The following is a 25,642-nucleotide window of genomic DNA, read 5'->3' as shown; positions in this document are numbered from 1 at the left end:
ATTAGGGTACTAAACGTGCTCGTCCTGGTGTGACTATATTGCCCCGGAGTTATATAACTGAGTAGACTTGTACAATTTATATTATAGTCGTTCTCCTGATAAACTGAAAATCCAATCTGAACAGGGCTATAGACTCACAGTGCCATTGCAAGCTATTTAAGTAATTACAGCACCCCCCTGTGGACAATCTTGCTAAATGTGAAGACAGGTCCATGAACTGATTCACATCAAGTTATATACCAATACACAATGACTAACAATGACTAAATGAATAAACTACAGGTGCAAAGTAGGGGAAATACGACAGAGACAGAGACAGAGAGCACGGATCTAATGTCCAATGGCTGTTCCATAGCCTCAGCACGGCAGCTAGACAAGCCAGGTTTCCTTCAAACTTTAGATCAGCCCAGATCAAATGGTGACGGCTGGGTTTTTTCCAAAAGATCATGCTCATAAAGAGAGCATAGCACTGCCTAAACACTCAAACATCAAATAAGATGATTTTAACATTACAATGCTTTTGAGAAACTGCACTGTTAGAAGTGTGTGTTTTTTTCCCCCTACGCATTTACACATCTACTGCGTATGGAGTTCTCGAACACATCCTATGTCCATATCTGGATAATACTAGCACTTTAATACATTTGTAATTTCATATGACATTTTCCTTATTTTTTAATTTCTAAAAAAATATGGGTTTTCTAATTGCACATAAACACACATAAACACACACGTACAGTAGAGTAACATCACATTTATGTGTTTATTAGCCTTAAACAGTCGGTTTGTAGAAATGGATGACACATGGATTACTGTGTGTAAATCAGAACAACATGTGCTGTCTCTAATCACAATCACAATCCTCATCACATCTCTCTATAGAATGCTAAAGACCTAAAAGGGAGCAGATGCATTTAAGGCCTTCAACAAACAAAAATGTAAATGCATAAACAATAAATGGCAAATAAAACATGTGACTAAAGGTGTTGCCTTATTAAAGATCATAATCATAGTAGTCCTCATTGTCTGTGTGTTCAAGCTGGCTCTCCGGTAATGACTCTCCAGTCTCTTCACACTTCTCCTGTGTCATTACGTACGCTTGCCAAATGTCCACTGAGGTCTGGACAGTCTCACTGCAGAAATCCGAGCTAATATCTATATCTCTCGCTAGCAGTGACCTCTTGACCTTGAACAGCTCACAGCTGCAGTTCCAGGGATTTCCGTCCACATACAGCATCTTCAGATTGGGTAACAGGCGCAGAGCAGGCAGCGTAGAGAGCCTGTTGTTGCGCAGATTCAACACCTGGAGCCGCTTCAGAGACTTCAGCTCGTGCTCGTCAATCACGATAATGCGGTTCCCCTTCAAATCTAAGCGAATCAGCGTCTCAGGAAGCCTGGGGTGGGTTGGGGGACAGATATGCAGAAGAATTAATAAACAGATTACATTAATACTAGTGAAAACCCATGTGTAAATTGTACCTGTTTGGAAACGTGGAGAGAAGGTTCTGCTCTAAAGCCAGGTTGGTGAGGTGAGCGCAGTGTCTCAGAGCGTTGCTCTCAAAGTGTCGGATGGTGTTGTTCTCCAGAAAAAGATGTCGCAGTTGCCTCATTCCAGAAAGCTGCTGATGGGTCACTTCTTGAATGTGATTTTGCCCACAATCAAGCTTCTCCAGTTTGGAAGATAGCCGGCCGGGCAGCACCCGCAGCTGATTTCCTGCCAGCTCCAGCACAGTCAGATTGGGCAGGCGGAGGCCTCCATCCACTGACACCAGTCTGTTGTGGCAGGCAGTTAGTGTTACCAGGTCACGCAACTGAGCCATATCACGACTTTTTAGCGTTCTTAAGTGGTTCCTGTCCAGGCTGAGATGAAGCAGAGGTTGTGGGAGGTCATGTGGCACCTTGGTCAAGAAGTTAGAGGAAAGGTCCAGTGTTTTAAGAAGCTGCAGTGATGAGAAGAAAGCTGAAGGCAGTGAAGGGATTTTGTTGTTTGCTAAGCTTAAGCGATTTAGCATTGGCAACCTGAGGGCACCCTGCACGGCCTCGATTTGATTACCCTCCATATAAAGACCCTCCAGCATAGTGAGTGCTGAGAAGATGCTGGAGCGCAATGTGGTGATAAGGTTATTCTCAAGGTTCAGCACGCGGAGCTTCTTCAGGCCCTGTAAGGCAGACTCCTGCAGTGTGTGAATCCTGTTGTGACCCAGGTGGAGGCTCTCTAGGCTGGACGGCAGACCGCGGGGGACGTTCCTCAGTTTATTCTTCTGGAGGTCCAAAGTCTTTAAAACTTTCTGGGCCCTAAAAGCATTACCCTCCAGCTGCTCCACTCCACATGAGGACAGGATGACCTCTTCAAGGCCCAGCAAACTGGACAAATCTCTATTCTACAAAAAAAAAGCAAAGGAATAGAATATATATTTTTGTAAACCCTAGTATAACCCCTTTTAACCCCTTAACCCAAGAATTTCTAAAGTCAGTGCTCGGGATTCATTATCTGCACATTTATGTGTCCTCCTTACTCTAACCCCAGCACAGGTTTATTAGACATTCATCAGCTAATGAGTTCGCACGGATCAGGTGTGCTAGACAAGGAAGAGAATGCATATGCAAAATATAGCACATAGTGTGGAAATCCCTCCCTTAACCCCTTAAGCTATTGCCTTATTATTTAGTTATTAATCTTGATACTTCTTATTCATTAATTAACACATTTGATTCTTTAACTGCTGTGAAAGCATTATGTACCATATATAGTTTAGAATTAGAGAAATTGAACTCATTATAATTCAAATATAACTTAATTTTTCAATTCCTAAACTTTCTCCAAGCTTAAACTTTAATTAGTTTAATTAGGTTAGGAGGCCCAGATTTTTTTAAACCATAAACAGGCAGATTATCAAAATCCAAACCAAAATCAATTCTCTTTCAAAATGACAACATTGTGGGACATTATTAGATTTTTTCAATCTAATATTTAAATGTTAATTTTTAAATAAGACGTACTGTATGCTGTCTGCTATGTTACAGTGATGAGTGGAATACCAATGGCAGATTTCCTCTATAAATAAAAACACATACATAATCCTATTATGAATTAGAAACTGAATTAGAAATAAAAATCTAAGCAGTAATGGCAGTGTTCTCTCACATAACAGCACCCTACTCTCACACAGTATTGCCTATGTATGCAATTTGTCATAACAACAAAAAAAAGATAGCTATATATGATAGAGAGTTAAAACTGAACTCAATCTAACAGATGTGCATCATTCTCAGAAACACGTGTCATTCACAAAATGTCAAAAAGAGGTTTAAAGGGACCACATCATGAGGCCACACTGCAAAGGAAGGTTGTCAAGGAGAAGGAAACAGAGAAGAGGAGGAAAAGGAAAAAGGAAAAGCTGCTCAAGACATGCAAATGAGATAGAGCTGAATAAAAAACAGTTACCTTGATCTCCTTAATGTGGTTGTATCCCAAGTTGAGTTTCCTCACATCTCTTGGGATGCCTGAGGGCAAGGCCTGTACCCTGAAACACTGCACGGATCCCGTTTGTTCACAAACGCATTTTTCTGGACACACTTGGCTGCAGAGAGAGCAGAGAGGGAATAACAGAGTGTACAGGAGAAGGTGAAGTGTCCACATGGTGTGAACATTACTGGGGCTGCCTTGGTGCTGAAGCAGCATTTTGAACATCTGTGGCTTAAATAGCTCAGCGAATGGAGCTCCGCTGAGCGTGGGCCTTCTCCGCTTTATGTGGAACAATGGCCTAGATCTTTATCTGGGTTAGAAAACACTGACAAGGAACTGGCAGAGCAGTCTTGGATTGTCCTGTCTGTCCGCAGATGTGAGAACCTTGGTGATAACCTGTTTACAGCCCATTATGCTTACCAAATGCAGTTTCCTCTGCTCAGATACTTTTAGCAGATACTTTGTCTCTTCGTTCCTGTTCTTGAGAACTTGTTTTTTTTGGAGATGGATGGAGAGAAGATTTTATGGGCCTAGGCTTATAGGCTTAATCCATGCCCATGACGCTGGTCCTAATTAGCACTGTGCCACAAACACTCAGTGGAAAACCCTCCCAGAAGTGTCAAGGTTGTTACTGCACAACTGGGACCTGGAAACAGACTCTTTATCAATACCTTAACTTCAATGTTGCATTAACAGGTATTTATGAACATTTAGCCATTTGGTGCATGTCATTTATATGGGTGAGCAGGCCTCCCCCCCACCACCACCACCACCTCAAAACAAACTCTTTTATTCTTATCAGCGCACAAGGCCAGACTAGTTTGAACATCAGGTCACAGTAAGTTGACCCTTTACAGCTAACAAGGACATGGGGTTTGGGGAGGGGGCATGCAGAAAAAAACATGCAGATTTGAATGAAAATGACACCTCTCCAACTGTTAAGCAGGGGGGTGGGCTGATCATGATTTAGGCTTGTGCTGCAGCCAGTGGCACAGTGGACATTTCACTGGTGGAGGGAAGAAGGGATTTAATTAATACATTAATTGTTATAATAATTGTAGAATTAACCATCATACTGTTTGTAAAAGGCTGAAGATGAACAGAGCATGGCTCCAGCAGGGTAATGATCCTAAAGGCACCTCACAATCCAAAGAGGCCATGGCCCTTACAGTCCCCCAACCTAAACATCATAACAATCTGTGGACAGACCTCACAACAGCAGTGCATGCAAGACAGCCCAAGGATAGCATAGAACTAGTAGCCTTTTTAGCGAGGAACAAATGGGCAAAAATCCCCCAAATAAGAATTGTAAGCACCAGTGCCCAAACTATAGCACAAGGAGTGAGAAGTGAGTTTTTCATTTGGGCTGAATGCCTTGAAGCCTAAATTGTAAAACACTGAGCTATATGGCACTGTATCTTAAACAGGTCTTTAATCATTATTTAATGAATGCAGTGTCCCAATTAAGAATTCATCAGTAAGTCAAAAAGTACAATCTTTAAGGAGGGCCCCTGTTTCTCCAGGCTCTTTGGAATCGTCCTTACCACCAAGCCTCTATACTGCATGGGGGCAGAGATTCTGAGACCACAGAGCTGAAGCACCTATTTTACCATCTGAGCAGCCAATGTGTGTGTGTGTGTGTGTGTGTGTTTTAGATCGATCGATCATATCGGTGTTCTTTTGCTTTGTTTCTCCTCTGCAGGCCCAATCGTGTGGCAGACCGGTGTAATCGAGCCCTGCCGATGACGGACATCCTGCTCAGATGAGAAGAGGAGAAGGATCACCATTATTTACTCTTCCGCTGAAAGTACTTCACTAGGTTTATCTGACTGTGCTAAACAGCGCTTAAAGGAACACAGAGTATCGGGTTACATCGACCGAGGTACGCGGGATCGCAAAATTAAAGGTCTTGTTTGCTGTCGTCGTGATCGGGTAGCCACTCTTTCGTAGCCGGTCTGTAGGGCGGAGATGTCGGCGAGCGCCGCGCAGGGAGCCGCGCTCGGAGCTCCGGCCTCGGGCATGTCCATGTTCCGCTGGCTGGAGGTCTTGGAGAAGGAGTTCGACAAGGCGTTCGTGGACGTGGACCTGCTGCTGGGCGAGATCGACCCGGACCAGGCCGACATCACGTATGAAGGCCGCCAGAAGATGACCAGCCTCAGCTCGTGCTTCGCGCAGCTCTGCCACAAAGCTCAGACAGTCTTCCAGCTCAACCACAAACTGGAGGTAAACAAACCTCAAAAGTACACCTTACACCTGAGCCTACACCACGAGTTCACCCGTAATATTCACCCAGGCGATCAGATCTGGTGTCCCGTGAACCTCAGTGTTGGGCACCACACGGGTCTGAGGCCAAAGTTTGGGCACCCGAGGCCAAATGACACATTTTACAAAAAAATAAATAAATCGAGAAGTAATAAAAGTCTCTGTAGGTAATTAAGTCAATTATTATAGATCTTAACTCACTGCTGCCTTATTAAAAAATAATAATAATAAAAAAAAAAATTAAAAACTCAATAATCAGGGTGGCCTATGCAAAGGTTTAGGCACCATGCAGTGGCAGGACCCTGTAACACCCCCTCTAGCATAAATCACCGCTCATAAACACTTTCTGTGGCATATAGAAGTCTCTCACTTTCACTGTTGTAGCTCTAATAGTTCTCAGTGTTCTTGATCTTCCCAGTCTCAGCTTGGCCTCCACACTTCCCCAGACCTGCTGTATTTTAAAACATTTTCCTCGCTGTACAAACCACAAACTGAAGACACATGGATGTCTTCTTCTAGAAACTGGATAGAGCTTTTCTTTTCCATCCACCTAATCAATACTGCTCTAAGTTTAGCACTGTGATTCTTCCTGGATGTTCATGCAGGCATTTATAATTCAGCAGCCAAGGCCCTTTGACACACTTGATATTAGGCTTTAGTTACCTTTCTTATCACTGCTGGTGTAGTTTCTTATTTAGGACTCACATTAAAGAACCATCTCCGACCTGTAGGCCAGTAACGTCAGTCCTGTGGATCATCTGTAGGTTATGATGTAACTCTGGTGTGGTGTAAGTGGACTACAGGATTGGAGATGCCAGTCTGCTGCAGCTTCAAGGACAATACACTGTAAGCCAGTTAAAAATTCCAGCTTATGTTTACACACACCATAAAGGAGATATGTCAGTATAGGAATTGTAGGAAGATTCCGAGATCTGACACGATCTGCCCGTAACGGTACACATTTCTGAAATTGATCTGGATGGAAATGCTGGTGTCCCTGGATAACATTACAGAGGAAAGAAAAAAATATAATCTTAAAATATCAGGCAAATCTAAACGTTTGTCTGATTTCAGTGTAAGATTCTGTTATCAATGTGTGTGTCTAACCAACGACCGTGAATCCCTCAAATCTCTAAAGACGTTCTTTCATTGGCGGTTGATGACAGAGATGTATTGGTTTATGTACCTTTCAGAGCTCAATAAAAGTACTTTTTTATGCTTCATTATTTGAATAGATGACAAGTTTTTGTCATGAGTACTCATCTTTGGAACATAATCAATATTTTTAGATATATTTATATTATATTTGCCTTTCTATCTTTTTAAAGTTCATGAACTTTAAATACAGTTTAACCGAAAAACAAATGATATAAGGAAGTGTGCTGCTTTAAAGTACAGGGGTGAGCTGGATGTCTAACAAAAGAATGGAATTAGAGAGTGAATACAAATTGGAATGCGGCAAAATATGTGTTTATCTTGTTTTCGCAATGATTGGAAACCATAATTTGTAATTAAAAGTATCATTATTTTTTAATGCTTTAACTCTAGTCATCCTAGTTGTACTCTAAGGGAGTTTAAGTTCCTGGTTTAATGCAAACCAAGAGTTGAGTCATGACGATTCTGACACAGAACTCCAGAGCCCTTTGTTAAAAATAAAAACTAAAAGCCAACCTGTGCAAATTAAAGGAAAGTGCACACAGAGATGAAAGTGTGTGGGGGTTGTTTTTTTCCATCTAGCTACATCAGCCGATGATGATGATGATGATGATAAAAACCTTAGACAGGTTTCAAGAACACAAGTGGAAAATAACTGTTCAGTTTAGACAACACCTGGTCAGTGACTAGTCTAAAAGAATCAGTGGATATGAATGCATAGGGATGTGACCTGTATGAGAATTACTTAATTTAAACAGTACTCTGGTGTTTCTGTCAAGAGGAGGGGGGTGAATTCTACAGACCCTCCAATTTGTCAATTTGGGCCTCCACTCAAAGTCTGGACTTCAGCTCACAGATTTATGGAAGTGTACCATACCTCGTAAGGATCCTCCTGAGAACTTTAAAAAAAGAAAGTTGATCAAAGCTCGCCAGGTTGAGGGGTAAAGTGTGCATGGCAGGATAACAAGGAGAAAGCCATTGCTGCCTGTCTAAAGTTTGCTCAAGACCACATGGGTAATCAAGAAGCTTATTGAAAATATAACCTTTTGGTTTAATTGGGAAGGGGTGTTTGGCAGTGCCACAGAAGAACCTAATCCCAAACGTGGTGGGATTAGTTGATATGGTTTGGTGCTGTTTTGCTTCCTTGAGACCCGGAGGACTTGCTATTATTAAAGGACTTGTGAATTATGGATTGTACCAGGAGAATGTCAGGGTGTCTGTCCAAGACCTCAAGGATTATTCAGAAAGCCATTGACCCTAAACACACAAGTAAGTGTACAAAGAAGTTCAAGATTTTGGAATAGTCAAGTCGAAGTCCAGACCTTAACTCAATATTAATATAATTTAAAGCAGCAATGGACCACGATTCCTTCATCCTGTTGCAAGATCGATCACCAAACTAAGAATGCTTGTTTGAACTTATTGCTGCTCAAGGGAGTCACACCAGTTATGGGAAGCACAAGGCTCACACAAGATTTATAATGTTCATTAAATAATTATTTTGGTCTAATGTGCTGCCACTGTGCCCCAGGAGTCGCTTGTTCGATTCCCGAGCCATGCCGCTTTGTCATCAGCAGCCGGAGTCTGAGAGAGCACAACTGGCCATGCTCTCTCCGGGCGGGTATATGTAAAACTGTCATTTATTGCAATTCAATGTAAGCGTGAAAGGACACCATGAGTAAAGTGCACTGAACAGAAAAACATAGACATTAGTAGGGTCATTTATGGACATTATATCATGGATCAAGTGCTCATTGTATTTGAAATATATCTCTAAAACTATCTATACAACAGAAAAGTCACATCCCAGTTTATATGATGTGTTGGCCTGCCATCCCCATTTAGACAGTGTTGTGTAAGTGGGTCTGCAATCCTGACATTTAAAATCTGCTGCTCCTCTTAAATGTGAGTAGTGAATCTAGCACATCAGGGGGTGTTGAAGTGTACCAGCCAATGCTCCCTTAAGGCTTGTTCTTTTAAAACAAAAGAAATCTACCAGTAGAACCTGCTTAGCTACTAAACTCCCGTTCAGGTTATTGTGTCCTCTGTGTAAATGACAGGCTGAGGATAAATACATTGTAGTGTAAAATGGCTACACTATATAAAATACTTTTTAGAGTCAACTCTACTATGTTCGGCCTGTGGCTGGGTTGTCATTAGCTGGTAATTACTGTTTTTTTGGCTGATTAAAAATAAACAGAGGCTAGGCAAAGTGTCTGGCAAGAAAACCAGTGAGTGTAAATATCCTACACTTCATATTATGTAATGACAGCGTGGTATTTCTAATGCCATCGTCCAGCACCACATCTTCCAGTAACCTTGTACTGTGAAGTTGGCTGGACACTATATCATTTAGTAATTATCTATAATAAGTATAATAAGCATTGGCTACTGTTGTTGAGGCTTTTATTGTGTAAAATTATCCTCAAACAAATGAAAAGTTTCATCATGTTGTGAAAATACAAAATAATCTCATTGAGTCTCAGATTGGTGTTTTTAAACGTATCGAGGAATTCAGGTCAAGCCCACAAGTCTGTTGTTGGAAGAGTGTGTTATTAGCCTGAACACCTTCACGGATCATGGTTAAGTTTGCAGTGCTGTCCTTAGATACTCTCTGTGCTATGTAGAATTTCCTGAGTCCTCCCACCTAGATCAGGGTTCACCTGTCTTGTCCACAGGGCCAGTATGGCTGCAGGTTTTCACTCCAAGAGGAACGAGTAGAACCGGGTTTGTTCCTGCTTGTTAGGAGTGGAAACTGTCTGCCACACCAGCCCTTTGTGGAGAAGATTGCTGACCCCTCACCTAGACTCTGAACGAAATCTAGAAAAACCAAACCTGATGCCCTTTAGGACAGACATATACTCAGGGACGGCTCTACCTCTGTGTTCAGGTGTGTCTGGCTCTGACCAGTTGTCGTCTTGTGAGCCTGCCGCTTCAGCATTCTCAGGAGAGCATCTGAACTAATCCTCATCGTGTGTCCACCACTTTACAAATCTCTTAAAAGCTTCCTTAGCTTAATGCATGCTATTGTGCAGGGCTGGCATGATTGCATGATTACACTATTTTTATTTATTTTTTTAATAGTGGACTGAAACTTGGTTAAACACTGTCTTAATGAACCCACAGTTACTAGGTAGCAGATTTGCTTATTATGCATATTTTACAATATGTGTGTATTTGTGTTATTGTTAGTGATATTAGTCTGAGTGTAGCGCTGACATTTTGTGTGTGAGTGAAGATTACAGTGACAGACTTACTGATTTCTACAGGAAAAAAGAGGTGGGATAGCTCAAATGGGGAAGCAGATTGTAGATGGTGTGTAATGGTGGAATGGCTCAAGTTCTCTCATTGCGGTTGGAAGCCGTTGTCTTGCGTCGGGGCACTAAGACAGAAAGGCCGGGCTATGCTGGTAATGGGCGGTCCTCCAGTATTCTCAGTCTAATCATCCACACTATTGTTTCTCCCCCTCTGCCTTCTCGTTCCATGTTGAGAGTGTCGCATAGTTCAGAGCCAACCAGGCAGCCACCCAGGCTAATAGCTAACCACGAAATGACTGTGAAGCAAAAGACCCAGGAAGTGCCAGCAGCTAATTAACTAGCCTATTTAGGCTACTTCCTTACTAAACACAAGATTAGCCTGTGCATTATTATAACACTATGATTAGAGTCAGACAGTTAGTTATTTCATGCTGCTGAGTTACCTCACATGGCCTAATAGGGTCTACAGTGGGGCTTACCTGGGTCTAATGGAGCTCAATTGAAACTAGGGTGGCTTTTAATTATTTTTCTAGATGTTCCACATGACTTAATTCTCAAAATCTGATTGATGTGATGTGATTACTAGGGCAATGGTGGCTTAGCGGTTAGAGCTCCAGGCTATTGATGACAGGGTTGTGGGTTTGATACCCGGGCTTGGCAAGCTGCCACTGTTGGGCCCTTGAGGAAGGCCCTTCACCCTCTCTGCTCCCTTGGCGCTGGAGTTGGCTGCCCACTACCTGTCCGTGTGTGTGTGCTCACTGCCCCTGGTTTACTAGTGTGTATGTGTTCACTACCATAAATGGGTCAAATGCAGAGGGTACATTTTGCTGTACATGGTACAGTGACAGATATGTGCACCTTTACCTTTGAATAGAACATTAGACTGTAAACAACTTCAAATCAGGGTATACTTTTTTCTCTTGGTATGTTAGTACTCAGCAAGTTCTTCATGGATTTTCACATATATTTCTGGGTTATTTCATATTTGGCAGTATATGATCTATAAGAGAATACACTGTCATTGCTTTTCAGTTTTAGTGAAATCAGTTCTTGGGTGGTTTATTTAGATAATCAGTATTATATTATTTGTGTATAATATAGAAGTGTACTCTTTGCCAGGTAGTTTTACTGGTTGTTTCAGATCGTTTTGTAGTTCCATTCAAATTAAAAAGTTCATTCTTCTGTCTATAAATGTCATTAGTGTCTGGCTAGAGTTGGCAATACTGTATAAGATTGCTTTTGAACACATTTACATGTTTATTAAATCTAAAGTTTATCTAATTTGAGTTGGGCCCAGTTTACCTGAAGAGTAAGCAAGCCATTCTGCATTATGAAAATGAAGGTCGCTGTGAATGTAAATCATTCAGGAGTTTCCTGCTGAACCGTCGCCTGTTTTTTACATCCCTTTAATACTGGAATAAACTTAAAAACCTTTGTTTATGGCACTTTGGTGTATTAGGTGCCAGATTTAAGAATTCCTGAGGTAGCGTTTGGATTGTTTTTGAGGTTAATTAAATTTGAGGTTTCTCTCTTGGAGGACTGTTGTTGTCTGATGTGCCTCTGGGAGACAGACGCTGCGGGATGTGGGAGGGCTGAACCATTCTCTGAGGAAAGCCATTAGTGCTGCATCCTCCCCCAGTCATAAATGCCTGAGTAACTAAGACGAGCAAGTTACTACACTGGAGTAAAGTGCAGGAGGAGACTCCTTGACCTCAAATCATGTCACTAAAATAAGGGTAAAGTAGGTGTGCAGTAAAATATCATTTAGTGTAAAAGTAGAGCTTTGAAGTGTGTGTGTGTGCGCACGCTTGCAGTCTAGCAGCTGTAAATATAAGTTTAAATATGTATCTACAAACTCATTATAGTCTTTTCTGATGTTGGTATGTCTTGAAATCTGTTAATTTTATTCTGGTCTGTTTTGGGTCAGGACTGGAATTAGGGATGTCATGTTTTGGTTAGGCAGCATTGTGTTAGCTGTGCGACTGACCTTAACTCAAAAGCGTTGTGAAACTCTTGCACAAGATCTTATTAGACTCTCTCTCATAAGTTCTAATATGCAAAGTCCTAATAATAGTTTGAGAGAGAATAAGTACAGCTGTTCATAACTTGGATTAGATTTTTTGAAAAAGCATCGTTCTGAAAAAAATCGAATCAGCTGTTAAAAATATTCAGGAAAACATAAATTTTAATAAAAATCTATTTTTCTTATCATGCATGTTCATCTGGTGTGTACATCTCGCTGTATCTGTGTATCCGGTGTAATTCTTTTACAATCATTATTGTAAAAGAATCATGTTCGCAATTCACATGCTCACAGAGCCCGACTGAAGATGTTTAGAGCTGTCGTGTAAGTTGTGTAAAAGTTTCAATGCTGTTTATATCTAGATCAGCATAGTCCTGCAGCCATATCAGATAGCACCATGTGTTAATCCAGCTAACTCCATTTTCAATTTCAATTTCTGTGATCATGCCATTGTTAGACTAGCACTCCTGCAAAACGATCACACTGCAAATGAAAGTGGCTCAGATCTTTTCCTTTTATACATGACATGGGTTTGTTGCTTGCCTGGCAGGGTCGAAAGCAACACAGTGATTGGAACATTTTCAGTGCTGATTAGCAGCACTTTCAGACGTGGTCCTGAAATCCATCTATGTGGCAGCTCAACCTCCGTCTGAACAGCCGGATAGGAATTTATTTACTTGAAGCCAGCTCGCACTTGAATAGTTCAGTGTCATCAAATGCCTGTAACCATGACTACATTATATAGTTTTTGTTAAGCAGGACAAGCGACTGAAAAATCTCAAAAATGTTTTGGAAAAATAGAAAGGGAGGGGCAAAAAGGATTCACACAGATCGAGTCTCTTCATACAGTATGTGTGTATGGAAAGACGGAGGACAGCGGTGTGTGTTGGATCAATGTGCTACGTGGAGCATTGTTGTTTTGCGCATGCATCATTATCAGCAGCATGATCTGAATGTCAAGTAGAGGCCATGTTAAAAAGACAATGGGAACAACCAAACAACCTCAGATTTTGGCAGTAATTCATACTTGAGCCAGTGTACATTCGTCAGTGTAGCCTTAGTTAGGCTAATAATGAATAATTGGTGAGCATATAAACATACTAAACATAATACTAAGATGTACATCCTCTCTAATGCTGTTATGTGCTCTAATGTGTGTGTGTTGCAGGCTCAGCTGGTGGATCTGAAGTCAGAGCTGACTGATGTGCAGGCGGAGAAAACCGTGGTGGAGAAGGAGGTCCATGAGCAGCTGCTCCAGCTTCATACCCTCCAGCTGCAGCTTCACGCCAAAGCTGGCCAGGCCGTCGACTCCGGCTCTATCAAAGACAGGATGGTGCGCTCCACACACTCCCTCTGCCACCCACTGTCCTGTTGAGCTACCTGCTTTTTTTTCATGTGTTAATGCCTCATTTGATTTGTTTTAAACTGGTAGTTTTACAGTAAAACACAGTCCACCCCTTTATCCCAGACATGTCAAACTCCGCTCATTCTGGGCCACAGCTCTGCAGAGATGAGCAATTTTTACTTTATTGTTGCTCTGAAGCTACGAATCTGTAACTAACAAGTAACACTAGGCATGTCTTGGTGGATCAACCATGTTTGGGTTTTGGGGGGGGGTGGGATTGTAGAAACCGTTCTTTTAAGAGAGCATGACATTTCTGCATGACTGTTATGTAGGTGTTTTTTTTATATTATTGGATTGTACATTAATCCTAGAGAAAGTGAATGAGCTTTCTGCTAATACACTTTGTTTGGTTTGAGCCTCTTGTTTTAACTGTACTCTCATGCCGACCTGAATCGGCGGAGTTAGCCTGAACGATGACTTGTAATGCTTCTTTTACCTGCCTGACCCTTTAACACCACCTTTCTAACTTTTGACCTTCTGTTTCTCTCCTTGGCCCTAAGCCTGTTCCCTCGGTGGAAGAGATGGTAAGTGCTTCGCAGCTCTGTGTTACACCTTCTTACCACCCATGTCCTCTCTAGGGCTGTCTTATTGATTATATTAGTAATCAAGTAATACACCAATTACATTGATGAATAATAGAGCTAAACAAATGACAAACAATAAAACCAGACTGGATTGTAGTTACATGTAGTAACATAGAGATGCAAAATTCCAAGTTATCACTGTTGATTAATCGAGAAGGTAAATTATACCATTAAACTAAAGGAAGAAAATAAGAAACAATCATGACAGCTCTAGTCCTCTCATGTTCTGTCTTTACTACCTTTCCTCTCAGTGTCTGTTATAGAAGCTGGCTTTATGCTTGTGTACTAATGTGCTTGTGTACAGCTGATGTGCTTCACTGGTGAACAGTCATGTTTGTTTTTTAAATGTTTGTGTTGTGCTCATAGATGTAATGGACCCTTATTGAACTGCTGGCCTGGGTTCAGTGGAAGTGTTGGCCTCTGCCTGCTTCCTGGCGTACACTACACAAGTTTAGTGGTTTAATGGTGTGAAGGAATTGTTTTGGGTCCTGAGTCAAAGCTGGCTTAAGCTCAGGATGGTATTTTATAGTTGGCACAAATATAGTCACGTCCACAAGTATTTGAACAGTGACCCTTTTTTTTTTTTGCCTTTCTATACTACCTCAGTGTATTTAAACTCTATTTTTTACATAACCCCTCATATCTGCATTTGGACCATTGGTTCTAGATTTCAGGCAGTCATTGACTGCAAATCATTTTGACAATCATATGAGAGAATCAGTATTTGTAAATGTTGACTAAACATTTGAACACTTAATAGGTGAGGCTTGAGGCCATGACAATGAGCGGATCTAAGGGGTAACCCCCCCCACTTCAGGTTAATCTGGGAAGATAACTGTATGAGGGCAGCCTAATACTGAGACACACTTGTAGTGCAAAATCAAGCTGAAAAACAGTCTGATAATCTTGTAGTGTAGTTCAGGCATATGCTGTGTAGTGTACGTCTGGCTTTAGTCTACTTTGTGCAGTCATAATAGATGGTATTTTCAAAACTCTGCAATCGCGAAGGCCAATGCTTTTGACTAAAGCGAGCCTTTGTTAGTCTTTGTCTAGACTGGGTTTGGTCTAGATAGTGGGGTGTATAAGCACTTCATTAGGAACACTGTACTACCACTGTACTACCACTCCCATTGCTCTCAAAACAGCTTAATTTTTTCATTGCATGAATTCCACAACGTTTCTTTTGAGATTCTGGTCCATGTTGGTGTGATTGTGAAGATTTTATAGGGGCACCTGCATGCTGTGAATCTCCCATTCTGCCACACACCAAAGTGGTTTGTTGAGAGAATCTGGTGACTGAAGACCAAAAAAAAACGCTGAACTCCTTGTCATGTTCATGAAGCCAGACTACTTTAGCTTTGACGACATGGTGCATTAACATGCTGGGCGTATCTGTTAGAAAATGGGTAAACTGTGGCTGTGAGGGGATGCACATGATCAGCAAGTACTCAAACAGACTGTGGCATTAACAGGCTCAAATCATCACACCACCTCCACCAGTGTGGACTGTTGATACAAGGCAGGTTGTGTTCATAGATTCATGTTGTTGGTCGGCACATTCCAACCTGTTCAATTCGCATGCCTCGGCTGATAAATCTCCGGGCCTGACCTGTCCAGTTTTGCTGAGTTTCAGTTTCAGCTTTCTGTTCTTGGCTGTCAGGAGTGGAACTGTAGCCTTTCTGTCAGCTTAAACCATCTGGCCTTTCTCTGTTGACCTCTGAAACCCTCAAAAAAGCCATCATGCCTTAGAATCACTAACCCCCCCCCCCCATTCTGATGGATTACACATTGCACTGCTGCCAAATTGGCAAAAATGGCTAATTGCATTAATGACTAGGTCTATGGGTGTTCCTAATAAAGTGCTCTGTTAGTGTAGGACACAAAAAAGGTAGGGATATGCTATTTATGCCAAATCTTGCAACTTTTTTTTTTTTTAAAGGTGAAAACAAAGTTATTTATTTATATACAGTTATATAATTAGGTTGCAGGTAAGGATTCCTTTTTTTTACTTCATGAAGCTTGTTTGTGCAAGCAACACTGTACAGTGAAACAGTGCTCCAACACTCGTGATTCAGCTAAACTTTCCTGCAGGCAATTATTTTGAGCCTTCTTGATTATCCAGATCTCCTCCTGACCTCCACGGTTCCCCTGAACCACCAACACCAATGGCTGTTGCCTTACAGTCCTTTTATAGAGTGTTTGAAGAGTCAGAGAATGTTACTAATCACAATTAGTGACATGCCTCAGGCCTGATTAGCTAAAATCACAAGCTTTGAGCAAAGCTTAGTGTCCAAACGTTTGCATAGGCCACATTGATGATTTGGAGAAGACCGATTAACTGTGCGTTAGGATTTGCTGAAATGATAGTGCTTAATATTTGATTAGCTGCAGAGGCAGTGTTTACTCAATTAAAAGACATTTGCATACCTGTGTGTGTGTGTGTGTGTGTGTGTGTGTGTGTGTGCGTGTGTGTGCGCGTGTGTGTTACCATACTGCCATGCTTTTTAGCTCCTTTGCTACAGAGGTACGGTTTCACTCTTTTTAAACGCTTTTAACTCCTGTGTCTGTGTGTGCATGCACAACAGGAGAAGGAACTGGAGGCCAGTAAGAAAGAGAAGGTGAAGGAGGTGAAACTCGAGGCAGAGGTGAGGATGCTCAAAAAAGAGAACGAGGCCCTCCGCAGGCACATTGCGGTACTACAGGCAGAGGTGTACGGCGCCAGACTTGCGGCTAAGTACCTGGACAAGGAGCTGGCTGGGAGGTAACTGAAAGACAGCGATACTGTGATGAATATTATGGGCAGTTTGTAGGAACTGAATACCAGATTTCAATGTCCTTGAGAATAATGCAGAGCACTGAGTTTCCAACTGTGTTTTTCAGAGTTCAGCAGATTCAGCTCTTAGGCCGAGACATGAAGGGACCAGCTCACGATAAGCTGTGGAACCAGCTGGAGGCTGAGATCCATCTACACCGCCACAAGACCGTCATCCGGGCCTGCAGAGGCCGCAATGATCCAAAGAAGCCCTTGCCATCCCCAGCAGGACATGTAAGGTTATCAGTTATATCACTGGTTCCCAGACCTAAACTCGGACTGATAAAAAGTGTTCAAGTTTAGTGAAGCGTCAATGACATTGTAGTTTAGTCTGATGTTAGGAATCTGTGTGCAAAACCCTACATGTGGACTATAAAAGACTGTACATAGACTGTGGAAAGAGTGTTGTGAAATGTGCTGGGGTCACTTTGACTATGCAGATTTCATTCTCTGTGGCTTCTGATAGTGATACTGATAGTGGTAAATTATGAAGAGCATCAGTCAACACCATGTCATGTCTGCCTTCACCAATTGTAACACAATGCGCTGGTCCTGCATATTAAAATCAAGTTTTTTTTACATGGAATTTTAGATGGTTCAAGTGGACAAAAAAGTTCAGGTCATGCCCTGACTAAACCTTTTGGAACCTAGAGCCACCATTGCAATACTGGCCACTTTAGACTTAGAGAAATATCTAGCTGTCTGCTGCGTTAACAGCTAAGAAAGTGTCTTGCACCTTCTGAGTACTTCCCTAAACTTGACCATAGAGCTGGACAATATGACAATATTTTATCATATTGTGATAATTTTGTTATCGTGGTACACAATATGCTTTTGAGTGTATCATAAATATTGTCAGTGCTTAAAGAACACTGATTAACTGCACATTTCATAAGAAAGCGTGTAATGTGTGTGAAGTGAAGCATATTTTGAGTAAAAATCACGGCCCTCAGTATGGATTAGTATTTGGATAGTAGAGTTAATAATTAATTAAGAGTTTTTAAAAATGTTATGTTGTTGGTGCATTTTGTCTATGTGACCAAATATTGCAATAAACATTAAATACTGTAAAATGTCTTTTTAATATTGTGATATAAAATATTTCCATATCACCCAGCTCTACTTGACTATTCTATAACTTTGACACATTTGAACTTTTTTCACCATTATTTGTCTCATTATAGAATACTGTCAATCTCTGTTCTTCTCTCACCAGGATCCAGACTCTCTGAAGAAGACTCAGGGAGTTGGCCCCATACGTAAAGTGGTTCTGTCAAAGGAGGATCATGAGGGTCTTGGAATCTCAATCACAGTGAGTGCATGTTAAGTATTTCCACAAGCGGTATTATCCTCTTTAGTACATTTTTTAATAGGAAGTGAGCCTTGTACAACTGACAAGTGGCTTTTATGACCACTCGGAGCAAACACAGGTTTGAGGCTTCTGCTTTGTTTATGTAGGCCTAATCTTGTTAAAATGTTTCATCCTAGGATTTTTGTACAACAGTTGATCATTCAAAACACTAGATTTTTGTGGAATTGTCAGGAATATGTCTTATATTTGAGTATCTCTGTGACCCAGTACAAAGTACTAGTCTAAAAATATAGCAACATGAGTCAAAGCTGGCTTAAGCTCAGGATGGTGTTTTATAGTTGGCGCAAATATAGTCAGGTCCACAAGTATTTGAACAGTGACACTTTTTTTATTATCATTATTATTTTGCCTTTCTATACTACCTCTGTAGTATTTAAAACTATTTAAACTCTATTTTTTACATAGCCCCTCATATTTGCATTTGGACCATGGGTTCTAGATTTCAGACAGTCATTGACTGCAAATCATTTGCAACCACGTATTAACAATAATCCTTGTATTTATGATAATTAATGTCCAAATACTTTAGAGCTTTTGAAATTAGAAAGACGGTAATACAAACAGTAATACAGTATTTATTTTTACAGTGTTTTTTTCGCCCTTGAAGGAACTTGACGTTACTGAGTTAGTCTAGAGAAAACAAACATGGTCACTGTCCACATGCTTATGGGCCTGTATATAAGACAGTCAGTTTTGTGCATGAGCCTTGTCTGTGTTTGTGGTGTGAGACTCTGATACGCTATTTTTGTTGCTTCAGGGGGGTAAAGAGCATGGTGTTCCCATCCTGATCTCCGAGATCCACCCTGCCCAGCCTGCAGAGCGCTGTGGGGGGCTGCACGTCGGAGACGCCATCTTGGCAGTCAACAACATTAACCTGAGAGATGCCAAACACAAGGAGGCAGTCACCATCCTTTCTCAGCAGGTTACATCCTCTCTCAGTACACATTTCCAGATGAAAGGAGAGAAGAGTGTGATTAGCCTTAATTTACTGTAAAAAGCAGACTTTACTGAACTTAGCAACATGCTGAGAGATGCTGCATGAGCAGGCCATCTTCAATTTGTGAGAGTTGCTGTTCTTTTAAAATATAATGTGACATTTTCTTGTAAGTAATCTTCTTGTAAATCTCGGAGTGAGAGGTATGGCCTAATGTTTGACTGGAAGTTTAAAATAATAATAAAAAAAGTTTGTTTTTGATTTGGTTTTATTGGAAAAAGTTGTATTATAAAGCAGGACTTACCACAGTTTAGCCCCAAGTCCAGCCTGTTCAATGGAAAAGCTATTGAATTGTCCTGTTAGGCAGATGGACTGCTTTGGGCTTAGTGTTTTTTTTTTTTGTTTTGTTTTTTTGTTTTTTTAAAACAACAACAACAAATTGTAGTTGATCATTCTTCTATAAAGGTGCTATTTTGAAGATCTGTTATGTTTTTCTTACAACACTAGTAAGTAGAATAGTAGTTGCAACTTTTGGTTATCATTATTTGACAAATTACAAATCACACCCACCTTCTCACAGTCCGAGATGTTGAGTAGCACATGAGTGCGCTCTGTGCTCAAAGCCCTTCAGGCATAGTGCTCCTTAGCACTGTGTGGGCGCGTGTTTGACCGTGAGGGCGATTGATTTGGTTCACTGAACAGTCAGGTGTCGCTGCATGTCACTCGCATGCACACTCATTCCAGAATTGTTTCTGCTCTGTCCCAGAGAGGGGAAATCGAGTTTGAAGTGGTGTACGTGGCTCCAGAGGTGGACTCGGATGATGAAAATGTGGAGTATGAGGATGACAGTGGCCATCGCTACCGCCTCTACCTTGATGAGCTGGAGGACGGTTCGGCCTCCAGTCATGGAAACGGCCCTGCGGAGTCCGCCACGCTGCAAGGCAAGTGCTTCCAAAACAATCGCCGTGATTCAGTCTAACTCTATATGCAGGTGATTTAGTGTCTAACTGACTGTCCGTCTCCAATAGGTTTTAGTTCAATGGTCAGATACGGTTGTCATAAAATAAACAGCTGGAACTCACTGGACCGGCTTACGCCACAATGATTAAGCTTAGTTAAGCACTAAATTGCAGGGCTGATGGAAACTCACCACTGGAAATTCATTTCAGGATAAGCTTATGTGTAATTCAGGTCTTGAAAACTGGCCCGTACATTTCTCTTTTCAGATTATTTTTTCAGGGCTGTGATTTGAGTCACTTTCATATGTAGTTCTAGATCAGATACCTATCCAATTTTTGGGCACGCAACTTGAATGTGAACAGTCATATCAGATTTCATAAGTCTTTTTGCCTGTATGTACCGAGTGCTGTTGTCATCAACCAGCACAGGCAGCACAGCAAAACAACAATGCAGGATAGGAACATCTGCCACTGTGCTTGATATATTTGGGGAAAGAAACTCACAAATATGGCGTTTTGTGTTATTGGTGATAAATGTGATGTGAATATACGGATCAATGTGGACACGTATGCTGTTTCAGGGAGAGATTTGTCCGCATTAGACAGAAAGAGGTCACTTACATATGTGAATGTAAACCTTTAAGAAATCGTTACTGGTTAATGAGGCTGAACGGAGCCACAGTCTATGGAATCAATTGTGAAAATTCTATTTGGTCTAGCTGAGGCTAAATCTAGGTTTGGAAACTGTAAACACGTTTTGATTAACTTGATCTACTCTCTTCTCCTGTTCAGCCGTGGAAAAGCACTTGATGGCTGATGGAGGTGAGAACGGAGACACCGGAATCTCCAGTGAGAGTCCTTCAGAGGAGACGCCTTCAAAGTCGGCCGAGTCTCCAGAGAGCTCCTCCTAAAGAGATATGACCGCAGGCCAAGGGTGAAAGCGAGAGAAATAGAGACTCTGTCAGTGTATGATATGTAACATACAAGATGTTTTTTTTTTTTGTACCATATGGAGAAGAGACCATTTCAGAGTCCACTGGAGATTGCATGAAGACACAGAGAGGAAATGGGGGACTGGTTCTTACTTGGTGATCACAGAGGGGCACAGGAACACTTCACGTCACAGTCTGTGGTTTGTTAAGAAATGAATACAGAGATTAATCTGAAAGCGGAGAAAATCTGATCTAGTTCTGATATGGTGCAAGAGATGCAGGGCTGCACAGTACACTCTTTAAAAAAAAAAAAAAAAAAAGTGCTTCAGATGGTTATTTGCGTGATGCCAAAGAAGAACAACCTTTGTTTGAACAAACCAATGTTTTTAATAGAGATGCGTGAGTGTGAAGGTTATTTACAAGGTCTAAAGAACCTTCAATTGATGTAGGGTTCATATCTTGGTTTATGGAACCAAGAGTGGTTCTTCTATGGCATCGGTCCAAAAACAAAAATCCCTGGAGAGCAATGATGCAAGTTCTTGTGATTTTATATATATATATATCTCACAATATACTACAAATACATTATCAAACCCCTATAACATAAACGATCAGCCTGCCTTGTTTTGACCAAAATTATTTATGTTTGTAATTCCTCAAAACACCTGTCTGTAATTGGTCAGGATGTTCACAGCACATATTTGAATCTGTCTAACCACCCTAAAATTTGAAAGAAGCTCCCTTTTTTGGTGGAATCACAGGTTTCTGCAATATCAGTACACAGATCCTGAGATCCATTACCCTTTATTATGAAACTTTTAGCAGCCCTAAATAGATGGGTTGGATGTTTTGGTTAGAACGGACTGCTGTGGTGGTCTAGAATCCCTTCACTCTTATCTGAACACATTTATAACTAGATGGACTTAGCAACAAGTTGATGTCAGCCTGCAGCATATCGCTAATGTCCAACGTCTTTTTTCATATATATATATATATATATATATATATATATATATATAATATATATATACATACACTCACATAAAGCCTGGTGTGTCCTCTTTGAAGCCTATGAAAGCCTATTACCCTGCCTCTTGTAATGGGTTGATGGAATGTTTGAGTCCGAAAGAGACATCCCTGTCAGTGTTTCATCCTATTCTTGCAGTGGCGCTTCTTTCACACTGTTCACAGTACAGATAGATTGGTTTGTGTGCTTTCTTGGTTTAAATGATATATTTTCTAGCAAACTTTAACGATAAATAATATGATGACCTCTGCTAGGATAAGTATTTCAAATCAGAAAGTATGAAGTATGGTGTTGGGACAGTTAATGCTTCCAAGGCCACAGTGCAACATGATGATGATGATGATGATGATGATGACAATGATAGCTAGGTGGATATTTCTGTTGTGGTAAGTGAAGGGCAGTGAAAAACCTTAGTCCTTAGTTTGTACACGTACTTCCCCTTAGTTCCCTGTGAAGGGGAAATGGTATGTGAGAGGTCCTATCAGCAAACCACAATAGTTAGACAAAGTTTGGCAAAGTAGGATATCTATATTAGCTGGATAACCGAAAAAAGTGATGCTTGGATATTTCCAACTATTACCAATCTGCTTCATCTGTAGCATACATTCAGTTATCATATACCATGTTATAACGTCCATGTACGTAGAAGAGCACAGAAAAATTCTTGTTGTCTCAAAACCATTAAAAGTGGTCAGTGGGCAGATGCTTCAGTGATTGAGAGGTGTGTAGGTGTCAATAATCTGTTGACTGATGCAGTTGACTGAGATTAGTAGGGCTGTCCGGAACAGCTTTTTTTTTTTTTTTTTTGAGTACTTGTTGCTTTTTCCAAACGAGTGTCTGAATTCTCATTCTCAAAACCACCCTTAAAACCAATAATATTAACATTAGCTACTGCAGTTTAAAATATATGCACTAGGTGGCAGAGATGTATTAACAGCATAGACCAGTGATGGCGCAAATGAACTGAAATAAGCCGTGAACATATTAAATGTTTAATGTGGCATTTATTTTTTCATCTGTTTCATAATTGCTGCTGTCTTATGTCTTACTTGTTTGATGTCTGGAGTAGCTGGTAGTTTTTTTTTTCTTTCTTTTTTTTCCCCTTCCCTTCTATCTTTCACTTTTTTCCTGGTTTTCCTCCTTGTTAGGTCGGGATTGGGTAGGGCACCACCACTTGTAATACATTACATTATACTTTCAATATTATATGAACTGTATAATGAATGAACAAAAGTAGTGAAGAGGAAAGTTATGGTATGACCAGCTCAATTTAGCCCTTAGCTCTTAATTCCAAATAAATTGTTCACTTCTGAGTTGAGACAATTGTGGATGCCTGGCATGAATTTATTACACATTAAACCAGCTTTAATTAATTTATTTTTTGAACATGTTTCCTATATTAACAGTAACTTCTGTCTTTTCTTTTCTGGTGCTTGATCTGGAAAAAGTGCAATATGTATGTTCAAGATATCACAAGAAGAGGTTTCTTGAGTTACGTGTGTTGCTCTCTCCTCGCTAACGCTGTGTAAAACTAAACCTTCCAATACCCGATTGCTTACTCTGCAGTGACGTCTATGAGAGTTCCTATCGGAAAGACTATAAACCTAAGAGTACGTCTTTACATCTCTATCTGTATATCAGTTCTTATCCTAGATGAATACCCCACTGACTGCTGCATATTTAGGTAGAATTTTTCATAGAAGGAATTTTAGCTAAATAGCAATAATAATAATAATAATAATTATAATAAACAACTCTGTACCAGTATTTGACCTGCTCGCTGCTCCGAGACCTTTTGCTGAAGTGTAACTTCACCTGTACACGTATCCTGTGTGTGTGTGTGTGTCTTTAGCAAACCTAACCCAGTTCCTGTAGGTTGACACTGTAATTTCTGAACTTGAAGCTTCTCCACAGTTTAAGGCCATTTGAGAAGAGGACAGTGTTTCAGACGGTCAGCTCATAGCCTTGTCACGTCAGCACATGTGGTGGGTCTGTGTGGGGTGGATTTATTTTTTTATTTTTTTTTTTGCAGTTACTGATGTATTGGGTGGTGTAGGTGGGGGCCACTAGAGAGCAAAGTGCATGCTTAAGAAACACCAGCATGCAGAGAGAAGCCTAAAGGAACAAATGCTCTCATAGTTTTTACCCTACCTGATTTTCATATGGTTTGTGTGGTTGTTTGTCTTTTCTCTTATTGTTTTCTTTCCCCTCTAGTGTCACATGATCTGTATTTCTGCAATCTAAAGAGATTTGGTATAAATGTCTTATATCTGTAGTTACTGTATAACGATATTTGAATAAACTTAAATTTATTTGCCCATTTGGAGGCTGAAGGCTTGGTTTGTGTGTGGTGGTCCGTTTTAGCGCAGGTAGCAGGCATGAGGTACTTAAGCTTATTGTGACATCTGTAACTGCGCTGTTCCAACACCTGGGGGTGCTGTCCTGCTGAAGTGCTCCAACAACTAGTCCTCCTAACTTGTGGTTTGGAGTATGTAATGGCTGAATACACTGCATTTCTAAAGTCTAAAGCTCTTCTCCATGGTCTTTATAAATGTGGAACACCTGTACACCTACTCATGCATGGAATTCTCTAAATAGCCAATTGCGTGGCAGCAGTGCAACACGTACAAACATGCAGATACAGGACAGCAACTTCAAGTAGTGTTCACATCAACCATTAGACAACTCGGATAAGCACTCTGTACGATTGTAACGGGCAGAAAAGCATCTCTGAATGCACAACATGTCCAACCCTGAGGCTGATGGACTGCAACAGCATCATTTGGGGCCAACAGCTTGAAGTCCATGCACCCATCACATGGACCTACAGTGGATGAATTTGTCAACCAGTGTTTCACAAACAAAAGATATGGCCACTGACCTGAGACTAACCCAGTGTCCTCTTAGAAAAACTGGGATTAGGTCTCAGAAGGTGAAGTTTCTGGACAGTCACAAATGCTTAGGAACTGTGATTGATTGATTGATAAGGACTTGACTTGTGGCAATAACAGGCAGTCAGTATAAAAGCAGAAATAGTTTTTTTTTAAAGCATTTTGGAAAAAATAACTGGTGAAAAAAAGTGTTTACAGACTGGAATACTGGTTAAAAGGAGGGTTACTAGGTACCGAGCATGCAGGGTGCCCAAACTTTTGCCACACACACACACTCCTCAGTTTTAGCAGTGCTGGCCGCAAGGGTAGTGTGGTGCCTAATGGGTGGAACCGGCCATCACACAAAGATGAATTTGCATAATTATGTTTTTGATTGAATGTTTTAATAAAAAAAAGAAACAAAAACATTTACAGTAAGAAAAACCATTGAAGGTGAAACCTTTAAATTAAGTGTAAAAAGTAATTCTTTTCAAATACTTTTAATTACATTTCTCATGTAATTGTTTTGAGGGTTAAAGGTTAAAAGGGTGTTTTTCCCCCACCTCTGGATTTCTACAGCAGAT

General features: G+C 40.8%; 2 protein-coding genes across 3 annotated transcripts; one reads left to right on the top strand and one right to left on the bottom strand.

Annotated features, from left to right (window-relative positions):
* Positions 1–779: 779 nt before the first annotated feature.
* On the bottom strand, positions 780–5,665 carry LOC140561194 (nephrocan-like). Its single transcript, XM_072686200.1, has 3 exons — positions 3,446–5,665; positions 1,480–2,381; positions 780–1,394 (listed from the first exon to the last, which is right to left on the bottom strand). The coding sequence occupies exons 1-3, from the start codon at positions 3,689–3,691 to the stop codon at positions 995–997; spliced, it is 1,548 nt and encodes a 515-aa protein (XP_072542301.1). The 5' UTR covers positions 3,692–5,665; the 3' UTR covers positions 780–994.
* On the top strand, positions 5,164–24,508 carry gopc (golgi-associated PDZ and coiled-coil motif containing). Of its 2 annotated transcripts, XM_072686215.1 has the most exons (9): positions 5,164–5,689; positions 13,332–13,496; positions 14,069–14,092; positions 16,738–16,913; positions 17,033–17,198; positions 18,181–18,276; positions 19,094–19,258; positions 20,037–20,211; positions 21,022–24,508. In XM_072686215.1, the coding sequence occupies exons 1-9, from the start codon at positions 5,435–5,437 to the stop codon at positions 21,138–21,140; spliced, it is 1,341 nt and encodes a 446-aa protein (XP_072542316.1). In that variant the 5' UTR covers positions 5,164–5,434; the 3' UTR covers positions 21,141–24,508. The 2 variants fall into 2 exon arrangements, with proteins under 2 accessions (XP_072542316.1, XP_072542325.1); XM_072686224.1 differs by lacking the exon at positions 14,069–14,092.
* Positions 24,509–25,642: the final 1,134 nt, after the last annotated feature.

This window comes from Salminus brasiliensis, chromosome 1 (assembly GCF_030463535.1).
Source record: "Salminus brasiliensis chromosome 1, fSalBra1.hap2, whole genome shotgun sequence".
Taxonomy (NCBI): domain Eukaryota; kingdom Metazoa; phylum Chordata; class Actinopteri; order Characiformes; family Bryconidae; genus Salminus; species Salminus brasiliensis.
The sequence above is the reverse complement of the archived record's forward strand: the minus strand, read 5'-3'. Positions and strand labels throughout refer to the sequence as shown.